This window comes from Astyanax mexicanus, unplaced genomic scaffold, assembly GCF_023375975.1.
Source record: "Astyanax mexicanus isolate ESR-SI-001 unplaced genomic scaffold, AstMex3_surface scaffold_34, whole genome shotgun sequence".
NCBI classification, from domain to species: Eukaryota; Metazoa; Chordata; class Actinopteri; order Characiformes; family Acestrorhamphidae; genus Astyanax; species Astyanax mexicanus.
In genome coordinates, this window is record NW_026040044.1 from 422,814 (window position 1) to 435,000 (window position 12,187).

Consider the following 12,187-nt stretch of genomic DNA (forward strand, 5'->3'; position numbering starts at 1 on the left):
TTACCCTGGATACAGTGGCTCTTGATGCATCACAAAGACTTGCTGTCTTGGTCACAGATGCTCCAACAAGACGTGCACCAACAATTTGTCCTCTTTTGAACTCTGGTATGTCTCCCATAATGTTGTGTGCATTGTAATATTTAGAGCAGAACTGTGCTCTTACCCTGCTAATTGAACCTTCACACTCTGCTCTTACTGGTGCAATGTGCAATTAATGAAGACTGAACACCAGGCTGCTCCAATTTAGCCATGAAACCTAAAATCCCACACTAAAATGATGACAAGTTTCATTCTCCAACCCCTGTTACACAGTACTGTACTTTTACTTTCAGTACTTCACTAATATACTTTACAAGTAACAACTTAAGCAATACTTGGGTACAAAGATACTTTAGTAATTTCTTTTAAAAGAGGAATCTAGTACTTTATACATCTATGGCAGGACGCGGCTGATGTATCCTTTGTAGTCCTCGGTTTCCCACAAATTATTGCACACATACAATGCTAGATAACAAAGATTAATGGCACTACAAAAATGTATTTTTTATATTTAAAATTGCTTTTAAATATAAAAAAACACTCAAAATTACACTAGAGTAGGGCGATTTGAATAATGATGACAGGAGACGAAGAATGAGTCGTGGCCAGTGTGCCAATATATTTATGTCTTATCATTTAGTTCTGTCCAATAATAAATAAAAGCTGTGACACATTTATAAAATGTAGCTTGAAGAGAAAGAAAATATATAAATGTAAATAATAATAATACAATTGCATATTATGTATATACACACACTCTCTCGCACACACACACACACACACACACACACACACACACATATATATATATATATATATATGTATATTTTATTATTGTTGTTGTTGTTCTTTGAATTTTTGACAACTGCATTTAATCTGAGAACACTGGAAATATTTTATGGGGAAAAAAGTTTATAATTATTTTTGATAGATATTTTAACCACTAATACAAGTTTAGAGTTTAATGGATTAAAAATTGCAATCACAATATTCTTTGGAAAAATCGCAGTTAGATATTTTGCACAAAATCGTGCAGCCCTACAATAAGGATGTGCATTGACAAGAATCTGACGATAAAATAAGTATCATGTATCACGATTCAGAGCTTATGATTCTATATATTGCAGTAAATTGCAATACTGTAAGCAAGGCAGTATTAATATTAAACATACCAATATATTAATAATAATCTCAGAGAAAAATAACCTGTTCATCCAATCAGAATAGTGGAATCTGAAGACAGATTTAGAAGGAGAATTGGTTCTAAATGAACTGAAGTGTCTGAACATCTTCTTGCTTCTATGAGTCGTTAGAATGCTCCTCCCTTATAATGATGTCACAATAAGGAAACCTGTATAGAACCAATGTGGCTTCACCCACTAGATCAGTTGAATTAGCCAGCAGACTTCGTCTGAGGGAGGGATCTGTATCTACTGTCCGAGGCCAGCAACAGCTTATGTACATAATAGTGACCCTAAACAGCTCTTAAACGGCTCGTTCTGAAAAAGACTGAAACTGGAAATCTTTATGTGAGCGTAATTTTGTGTAAATAACTTTATTAACATATTCTATTATTATTCTATTTATTAACATATTCTAACTGAAAACTGTTAAAAAGTGGTATAAAAGTTACCCTTTTATAATCAGTACTTTGTTTTAAGAGTCAACACAGTAATTGCAAAACATAATATCACAATATTTCTATCAATATTCAATATCAATATTCCTTACCCCCTTAGTTTTATTTGCAGGACCCGCCCCCTATCTGGATTGCATGTGATGTGCATGGGATGTGTTTATTTATTCCCTTTATAATTGAATATCTAACACCTTTCTCTCTCTACCCAGTCGCTGTCTCTCCTCCCGCGACCCATACTGCATCTGGCTGAAAACAGGAAGTTGTGCGGACCTGTTACCAGGATTTAAGTGAGTAATTTTACGTTCTCTAAGAGAATACTCACACAGGAATGTGCTCCATGTTTCTCAGACACTAGAGGGAGCCATTGAATAGGTTTATATGGAGAATTTCAGCAAAAGTGTAGTTTATAAAAATATAAATTGCCTCAACTCAGATCTGTATCATCTTTTAGTACCACAGATGAATTCTAAACAAGCTCTAAACTCCAGTTATAAAGCTTTAAAACTAGTTCTAACTGGTGATAAGCGCTTTTATCTCTAGTATTAAAGTGTCTCCAGCATCAGCTCAACAACCAATCAGCTTACAGTAGCAGTAATTCTGGCTCTTTCACCCAAAAAATGTTTTTTTTTTGTTAAGAAATGGAAATATACAGGCAGATTTTCATTGCCGTTTTAGTCAAATACTTTATTGTATTTAATAAAGTTAAAGTATTATCTCAGACAGGTTAAACAGTTTATTACTCATCCGATTAAGAAATAGATCTAGATTTGATAATATTTAGTGTGAGTTTGGAACTAAAGAAAAGAGTCGTGAGCAGAAAGTGTGTAAAGCTTTACTCACACAGTGTCTGTGGGTTAATTTTAGATCAGTTTATTTAGATTTCTCTGTGTTTATTCTGTGTTTTTAGAGCAGGATTTGAGCAGGATATCGACGGTAAACAAACACCATCCCTGGACTCCTGTAACGGTGAGTTATTACTGTGTTTTTACACATTTATTACAAACACTGTAGGAATTATTTTATACTGTAGTTTTAGAAATTCACTTATTAAAAGTAAATCTGAAGGTGTTTATAAAGAAATGTTAATCTATTAACCTACTAGAGTGGAAACGACTAATCTTACTGAAAGTTTAGTGATTTTACTGGTGATTTGGGGGCTGGTTATTGAAGAAAACTGGAAATTAAATAGTACTTGTAATAGGATAAACTGGTAATTGGAGAATCTTAGAGAAATTGGGATTAGGGGTTTATGATTGAGGAGATTGGGAAATCTGGTGAGTTGGATATCTTTAGTGATTGATAGAATTGAGAACTAGAAACTAGGAAATTGGGGAGAATTTGGGAATGTTGAGAATTGTGAATTAAAGAGAACTGGGACTTGGGAAACTCTGGGATTTGGGGACTGGGTACTCTGGGAGTGGGTGCTGTGGGTTATTGGAAACTGGAGGTTATCTGGATTTGAGTATTGGGTGGAACTGGGATATTAGAGGTAGTATTGATTGGGAAAAGTAGGGATTAGGAGACTTGAGACGAATTGTAGATATGATAAAACGTTGGTCTTTGTGGAGAACTGGTGATTGATAGAATTGAGAACTAGAAACTGGGAAATTGGGGAGATTTTGGGCTTGAGAAATTCTTAAAGATCTTATTGGTTTATTTTTAAAATACACATTTTGGGTGAAACACTAGAATGTGCTCAGTGTCCTCGTGCTGTTAGCATAGCCGCCATTTAGCTGTTTTTTATGGTTTGGCTATTTCTATGCTAAAAACTCAGTCCAGTTATTTTCACTCATGTTACTCAAAACAAAAGTAACAGGAGTGAGTTCTAGTAACAGGGGTGAGTTTCAGTAACAGGAGTGAATTTTTTTACATAATATCAATTTTTCAATCAATATCAATCAATATTTGAACATGCGGTCAATCATTTCTTTAAAATAAAGACTTTTTTTGAGAGAAAATTTAAAAATTAAAGGAATTAATGGACTTGCTTTAAAAACATGATTTTTAAATGTTTTGTAACCATATTCAGATTAGAAACCTTGTAGTTAAATATATGTGTTATTACATTCAGAGATGGAAAAAAGATAAAAAATAAGTTTAGGTTTAAGTTTAAGTTTAAGGAAGAAATACAACAAGCCAATGGCTCCCATTCAGTGGAATGATCGGTAAACCGAATTAATTTTACCTGCAGGTTTTTTTTTGTTTTTAATTGTTAATTTTATGCAGTCGTCTGAATCTCTGTTGTGCTGGTGCTCGTCTGTGCAGTTGCTCATTAACACATTCATATTTACTGTGTTTTAAAGATTTAATTTCAGAGGCAGGAAATCATAACTCAGAAACTGATTCAACACTTGGTTAGTATCATTTCCTGTTCTGAATTTAATATAAATTCTGTGATTATTGGTCACTTTGATCAAATACAGCAGTTTTGATATCTCATTAGAATTAATGTAAAAATGTGATTTATAACTTGAATTATATAAATTTAACCAATTTTACAGTGGAGAATCAGGATCTATCCATTCATCCATTGGTCCATCTACAGTGGTGTGAAAAAGTATTTGCCCCTTATTGCTTTTGCATTTTTGTACTTAAATACGTAAATTTTTCAGATTATTCCGGTGATTGTTTAGGAAAGTTTGTGTTCTGTTACGTGTGGAGTAAAACCTCAAGCTCAGCAGTGCTTGGGTTCTGCAGCAGGACAGGTCCTCTGTGATTTTAGTCCCGTCCGGACATCTCTGAGTTTCGTCTCCTCGCCTTTAATACAATTGATATTTGTCCACTGCCGCGCGCCGTAGTTACACTTTGGGCGGGCAACAGTTTCCATGGAGATCCACGTTAAAAAAACACAACGGCAAGTGGAAATGGAGGAGCTACTGAACTCCACGATGAGGTCATGTGACTGAGAAAAAAAACCCTAAAAACTCACTGATTCTCCTGTTTTACAACTGCAGTCTGGATGCAGGAGTTTTATTACTAAAGAGTAGAAGAGTGAAATATTTTATACATACGACAAAAAGCAAAAGAAATCTGTAGGGGGCAAATACCTTTTTACGCCACTGTACATCTGTATATATGTATATATATATATATATATATAATTTTTTTTGTTTAATAAGTTCACATCCCCAATACTGTGTTTGATTTTCTGCTGTTTAGATTTGTGCATATTTTAAATGTGTGTCTCTGGTTGGTTCTTGCTCAGGTGTTATTATTATTAACCCCGCCCCTGTCTCCGCCCCTCTTCAGGTGTGTCGAACATGTCGGGCGTCTCGGCGTCTGAGAGCTCAGGTGTTCACTACACGCTGCTGATGGCGTGTGTGCTGGTGGCGTTTGTTTGCGGCGCGTTTCTCTCGGCACTGATGGTTTCCTGTTACTGCGGCCAGACGCCGGCGTCGGACCCGCAGACCAAACTCAGCCTGGCCAAACTGAGCGACCTGCTGGAGCCGCGAGCCCCCGGAGCCTCCCAGCAGATCTACTGCTCCTTCCTGTCCAAACCCTCGCAACAGGAAGTGCCCGGCTCCACCGCGGCGCCCCCTGGAGGAGACCAGGACACGCAGCAACGGTCCACCGTGCCTACGCCCGAGACTACCCCACAACTAACCAACAACAAACACCATCAAAACCAGACCTGCAGCAACAACGTTCCAACTCAGCAGGTCTTTCCTTTCACTCAGAACATCAGTGATAACCAATCAGGAGCTGATCTGTCTCTTTCCAACAACCAATCAGCTTCCCCGTCCATGTCCCTGTCATGTTCGATCCATTTCCAGTCTCCAGTCAATTGGCAAAATCAAGGTACAATGGCGGTTGCAGATCTGGACAAGTATCTTCAACACTTGCATCAGGAGATTACCAGCTGCAAATCCACGGAAGGAGACGGAATAGCCGCTGTGTCCTCAGTGTCCCCAACGCTACCAGAAGCTACCGTCCCCACGTGCTGTTCGGCCCCTTCTTTTTACAGTTCTTACGGTTCATCATCAACAGTACTTCCGCAAGACCACGAACCTCCGGTAAAGTCTGAACCATTACAACCGGTGGAACCTGTAGAATCAGCGCGTCCGGAGAGACTCGAACGGCGTCCCTCTCAGCGGCTAAAGCTAATAAAACTGGGCACCGGCTGTGCCGCCGTGTCCCGCCAGCACAGCTACAACCAGCGGAGGGCGCTGCAGCACAGGCTGGTGCACATCAGCCCCGACAGGAACGCCGCCAGTACCAAAGCAGACCAGCTGGGCCACGGTAACGGGACTGATGCCACGGACTGCAGACTGCTGCTTCCCGGCGGTTCGTGTCTCACGCGGCAACACAGCTACAGCGAACAGCCGCACACGCAACTGCACACGCAGCGCGCCGCCATCATACGCCGAACAGCTTCCCTCAAACCGCACTCACCCCAGACCAGCCCACCCAGAGTGTTCCCGCCCCCTACCGTCCCCACGGGAACACGCGACACCACCGACTACTGACTCTACTAATATGATGAGTTTCTTTGATTTTACCAAATTAAAAACCTCTGGAATATAATCAAGAGGAAGATGGATGATCACAAGCCATCAAACCACCAAACTGAACTGCTTGAATTTTTACACCAGGAGTAAAGCAGCATAAAGTTATCCAAAAGCAGTGTGTAAGACTGGTGGAGGAGAACATGATGCCAAGATGCATGAAAAAAACTGTGATTAAAAACCACCAGGGTTATTCCACCAAATATTGATTCTGAAAGCTCTGCATCGTTTTTGTTATTTCAGTCATTTCTTATTTTCTAGAAAAAAAATGAAGAGAACACTTCAGTTTCTGAATCAGTTTCTCTGATTTTGCTATTTATAGGTTTATATTTGAGTAAAATGAACATTGTTGTTTTATTCTATAAACTACAGACAACATTTCTCCCAAATTCCAAATAAAAATATTCTCATTTAGAGCATTTATTTACAGAAAATGAGAAATGTCTGAAATAACAAAAAAGATGCAGAGCTTTCAGACCTCAAATAATGCAAAGAAAACAAGTTCATATTCATAAAGTTTTAAGAGTTCAGAAATAATCAATATTTGGTGGAATAATCCTGGTTTTTAATCACAGTTTTTTTCATGCATCTTGGCATCATGTTCTCCTCCACCAGTCTTACACACTGCTTTTGGATAACTTTATGCTGCTTTACTCCTGGTGCAAAAATTCAAGCAGTTCAGTTTGGTGGTTTGATGGTTTGTGATCATCCATCTTCCTCTTGATTATAATCCAGAGGTTTTCAATTTGGTAAAATCAAAGAAACTCATCTTATTTAGAGGTCTCTTATTTTTTTCAGAGCTGTAAATATGATACTAACTGTCTGCATTGCTTACATACACACGCAAATACAATATTCAGATTTTTTTTTTTATTCTTTTTTATTTTTAATCAATTTTAAGGACCAAAAGCATAGTGATCTGACTCTTATAAACTTAATTACACTGTAATGACTGTTAAATAACTGTAATATATGAAGATTGAAATATAAAAAGTGCCTTATTTTATTTTATTTTGTTTACGGATAAAGCAATATCTGTGTATTGTGGACACTTTGTTTTCTGAAAGCAAAAAACACTGATTAACCTTTTAAACTTTAAAACATATGTAAAATATACAGTATTCAGATCTTCTCAGGACTTAAAAACTGACATTTATCATTTTCTCATGATTTAAATGTGTTTATCTGTCTGTCTATCATTCAGTTCACTGCTATTGATTGATCGGTATATTGATTGATTGGTATTCACAGCAGTTATTTGGAGACATTTTGAAGGCATGTCTTTTTAAAAAATATATAAATAAAAATGTAAAAAATGTAATTTATAAGCCTCCAAACAGGGAAAAAAGAGAGATTAATGTGTTTAGCTGTGATCATAAATCAGTTGAGATTAAAGACCTGCGGGGAAAAGTTATGCTGAGGTCATGTGATGAACTATGCACTGTACAGTATTTTACTGATTTTAATGTTTATAAAACACTTGTTTTACATCGTAAAGGGCTGATATTTGTATATATTTGTAGTTTGTCCCAGTAACTGAATTAGATAGTGGGAATTCACTGTGTTAGCATTAGCGTTAGCATTAGTGTGACAGAGTGTGTGGTTCACGGTGTGTTCATGGGTTAAAATTAGAGAATTACTGAATTTTCATCAACCGTTGACTAAAAAGGGCATTTATATCGAACAATGATGGACTAATCTATTCTAGGTCATATTGTGTGATTAGTTCGTGTCTCTTCTGGAATTGTAAAATATCCACTGTCCATTGTTCAATAAATATTTTTAATTTCAGTTCATTTCATTGTACTTCTTTGTAGTTCATTTGATTGTGGCTTTTCTATTAAAAGCAAGATAAAACTAAGTTTAGGTTGTTTAATTTAAACAATAATGAAAAACAAATACAAACTATGCTTCATTTTGTTTGGCTTCTGTTTAGTTTTTGTCCAAAAATGTAAATTTTAGTTTTACTTCCTAGTTAAAATTGTTGTCGGTGACCCTTATGACCCCTATTTGCACTTTAAGGCATGGAATTGTGGCTGCCCCCCCCAAACCCACTGTTGAGTCTGCCAGTGATGCTGGTGTTGTGCTGAATTCAGCACCCTGCCAGGAAAAGCACCCTCTCTCGTGAACGTGCACCCATGTCTTCTTGGCTTTAACTATTTTTTTAGAAAATGGAAATACCCAAGATGCTGTTCTAATCTACACTGACTCTTAAGAAATAAAGAAAAAGAAACTTCACCTCCAGTCTATCCCGAGAGGTGGTGCTTTTCCTGGTGGGGGTTCTGAATTCAGTACCACAGTAGTGCCGAAATCTGCACCCCCGCCATGCAAAGCACCCTCTCTCATCTTCTTGATAAAAGCTAAAATAATCTTACTTACAAATACACTTAGAAATACGCTCCTGAGAAGGGGTGCGTTTCCTGGCAGGGGTGCAGAATTTGGCACAACATCGGATCCCCAGCTCTGATACTGTATGTCAGCTAACAAATGTTAGAGCTAAGATTCTCTACCCGAGCCCGACCCAGGCCGGGCTCAAGAAAATAGTCTGTGATGTAGGCGTCTGTTTTTAATAATCACAATAATCGTGATAATCACAATATAGCAAAGTAACAAATCAAACTTTATTAATATTATTAATATAGGCTATATGCTTAAAATAAAATAAAAATGTTTTTTGTTCAGAAAGTGTTTTATATTCTTAGACAGTGTTAATTATTTTAGAATAGACGGAAAGATCTGTTCTTGAATAACAGGTCTATGCTTCTTGAGTGTTGCAATGTAAATTAACATCATTCTGAACAGATTTCGCTCATTTAAACAGCCCTAAAAAATGTATTTAAAAAGCTCAGTTTTAACACTCTACTTACTAAAATAATGTGGGGTTTAAATCAGGCTCGGGTACCGACCAGCATCACAATGGGAGTAGTCAGTAAAGAGAATAATATAAAAATATTGTAAAGTAGGACGTATCAAACGTTACAGGAGTGTAATTCATTATTACATGATGAAAGAATCACTCGTACAATCAAGGGGTACACTGATTTATTGTATGCTACATCCAGTTTTTATATTATGTAAATATCTCCATCGTTGGGGTGGAGATGCACAATTAACACAGTTTACAACACATTAATACACTGTGATGAACATGATTTCAACATGCATCACGTCCGCACAACATACAACATTAAACAAATGTGATTTTATATATAAGTGATTATTAGCTGTGGTTATAGAACAGTTTTTCTCAAACTTTTCCATTTAATCCATTTAAAGATCAGCTCTTATCCCCCCTTCCCAAAAAATAAACTTACAAAATTAACCAAGTTTAACTTTGTTGAAATGCCATAAAAACCATGAAGTGTGAGACACTGGTTCACAAATAGTTTTCTTGAGTCAGCACCCTCACTTAAGAGGGGTTTCCGTCTAGGGCTATGATGGGCCCTGTTTTAATCATACACTGTATATAGCTGGACAGAGCATAATCTCTCAGAAGTGAAGCCACCACAGGTCGGGCGCCCCCTGCTGTTCGGCTGCAGAAAGCTGTGTAACTCCACCCATCCCCATAGGTTTCAAAGTTAAAACAGAACAACTTTCAATCACGTTTTTTTTCTAATATACTGTAATTCTATCTAATCAGTCGATGGTGCACCTGTGTTTTCCGCTGCCAAGATAGAAACACTCCAGAAATGTACCTCACTTCCAGACCACCACGCCCATCAGTGTAGATATTCCTAAACTATTTTAATGGTGCAGGCGCAAGGCGTGAAAATAGACTGTTAATGGCATGTAAGATAGCAAAGAGCATCACAATGGGGTGTTTGATAGAGGCCGGTATGTCACACAGAGCCCATATGGTCATCTTAGAATATGTTTGGGTATAAATGCATGCATGTAAGTCATTTATATATGATAAGAAATTTGATCTTGCATGCAGTGGCCCCTGGCCTAAACCTGTATAAATAGGGGTAGGTGGAAGGAAGCCGGGGACAAAGAGCATGGGATGTCAAATTTGGCAGAAAATATCTTGACTTGCAACTAAAGACGTGTCCACAGAGACTTTCCTTCATCTGCGCCTGTACTGCAACCATAATGGTGACTTTAAAGCAGTTTAATGTAAAAAAAACGCAGTTTGATTACTATTTCCCATCATGCCAATGCTCTGCAGACAAATTAGTAACTCTGATTAAAGATAAAGATACACGTGGATAATATTTTGTATAGTATAAGCTGATTTAGCTAGTTTGCAGGAGAATCATCCACTACGTTCCTGTTTTGTAGCATAGGGGCTCGCCTGACAAGACATGGTAAGAGATGGAAACCCAGGTCCTCTACATGGCCATACATAAGGCCTACTGGGTGCCAAGCAGAAGTCCTGTAATACTACTAACAATAATACAAATAACCCAATGCACCTACACAAAACAGTGCCAGGAACATGCTCTACTTTACTTGCTGGATTTTTCCACATAGTCGTTGGCGGCGATGACGATCTGTTTCAGAGCCTCCAGCATCAGGAGGTTTACCGACTCATTTAGAACGGTCTCCTCGTGGTAGTTTTTCATAGGGAAAATGCAGTTCATAGGAACGCCTAACCTGTTACTGCACTCGTGCATCTGCACACACATTAAAACACGCCCACTTTATTATATTATCAGGTACGATATAAGATAAAAGTCTTTAAAAGTGTTTTATAAGATCAAAGACTCACCTTTTCTTTGATCTTCTTGCTTTGGTAGACCTTGCTGAGATCGTCCTTTATCATGGGACAAGCCTCGTCCACTTTGGTCATGAAAACCATTTGAGGCATTCCTGCAGGACAGGAAGGAGACATTTGTGGACATTAGTGGACTCTTTCACTCCACCTTCTAGATCTGCATATGGGACATTCCAGGATTTTGGTACATTTCCTGTCCCACCCCTTACATTTTAAATGTACATATCCAAAATATCTAAATGACTATTTTTTGAGAACAATGTACTTGTTATGAGACAAACTGTAAAATATGGTGTAAAATAAGCTCCTTAGATATTATTCAAAAGACCGAATACCTTTGGAGCACCTCAAAAAATGGCCGTTTTCTCTTGTCCCACTCATTGGGTGACCAACTCCTTTGGCAAATTTAACAATTAAAATAAGCTCTAAATAATTGACTTCCTCTTGTATATTGTTGATCTGCATCTCCTTTACTTATGAAAACAACTTCTTTGGTCTACACTGTTTTGCATGTCACAGTTTTTATGCTATTAAGTCGTGTCCCACAACATGCGCTCAACCCTGTTACCATAAGGAATTTTACCTGCAGAGAAAGAGTTAAAAATATTACTGTCTACTGGCACAAAGGAAGTGACATCACAAGGACATTTTCTGCTCACATGGCAAGACCAAGAGTAAGTGCTCTAACAATTTTTTTTTCTAAAAAGTTTGTTTTCCAAATATGTTTGTGCAAGTTGTGTGTGTCACTCAGTGAACTCAACCCTGTTACTCATATTGTAAGACTAATAATGAGTAGAGTCAAAATTTACTTTATATACTTATATAACCATGATTGTCCTTGATCTTGTGTACATAGCTAAATTTTACAGTTAGCATCTGTTCCTGGGTAAACCACAACTTAGCCTAGATTTACAACCCTGTTACTCGCAACCCTGTTACTGTAAGTTACCAAATATATTGCATAATCTAATGTAAAAAACTGCTTTGATATCTGAGCTTGACAAATTAAACTTTTTGATAGTCTATTATATTTATTAAATTACGGATTTAATAAATATATGACTAAAAATGATCAAATTGAAGATCAAATTTTCACAAGTGACCACCCCTGAAATGTACCAAAATCCTGGAAGGTCCCTTATCTCAACCTCTTCCTTCTGTAAGCTGCACCAAATTCATCTTCAAATTAAGCTGTTATCTCCATAATATTAACTATTCAGCGTCTGAGTAATTCACACAATGCAATGCAGAATCTTTAGTTCAGCGTCGACCTAATATGGAAATAGC

At 37.3% G+C, this 12,187-nt stretch overlaps 2 protein-coding genes across 2 annotated transcripts in view; one reads left to right on the top strand and one right to left on the bottom strand.

Annotated features, from left to right (window-relative positions):
- The window catches only part of LOC103046246 (semaphorin-6D-like), an 86,243-nt gene that overhangs the window by 34,695 nt on the left and 39,361 nt on the right, over positions 1-12,187 (top strand). Inside the window, exons 15-16 of the mRNA XM_049473114.1 lie at positions 1,888-1,965; positions 2,586-2,644. Of these exons, the coding sequence (XP_049329071.1) occupies positions 1,888-1,965; positions 2,586-2,644 (137 nt within the window). The remainder of the gene's footprint in view (positions 1-1,887; positions 1,966-2,585; positions 2,645-12,187) is intronic.
- Positions 10,002-12,187, bottom strand: part of LOC125780453 (interferon-induced protein 44-like) — an 8,758-nt gene continuing 6,572 nt past the window's right edge. Inside the window, exons 4-5 of the mRNA XM_049473211.1 lie at positions 10,895-10,995; positions 10,002-10,799 (exon numbers count right to left, since the gene is read on the bottom strand). Coding sequence (XP_049329168.1) covers positions 10,632-10,799; positions 10,895-10,995 — 269 coding nt within the window. The 3' untranslated portion in view covers positions 10,002-10,631. The remainder of the gene's footprint in view (positions 10,800-10,894; positions 10,996-12,187) is intronic.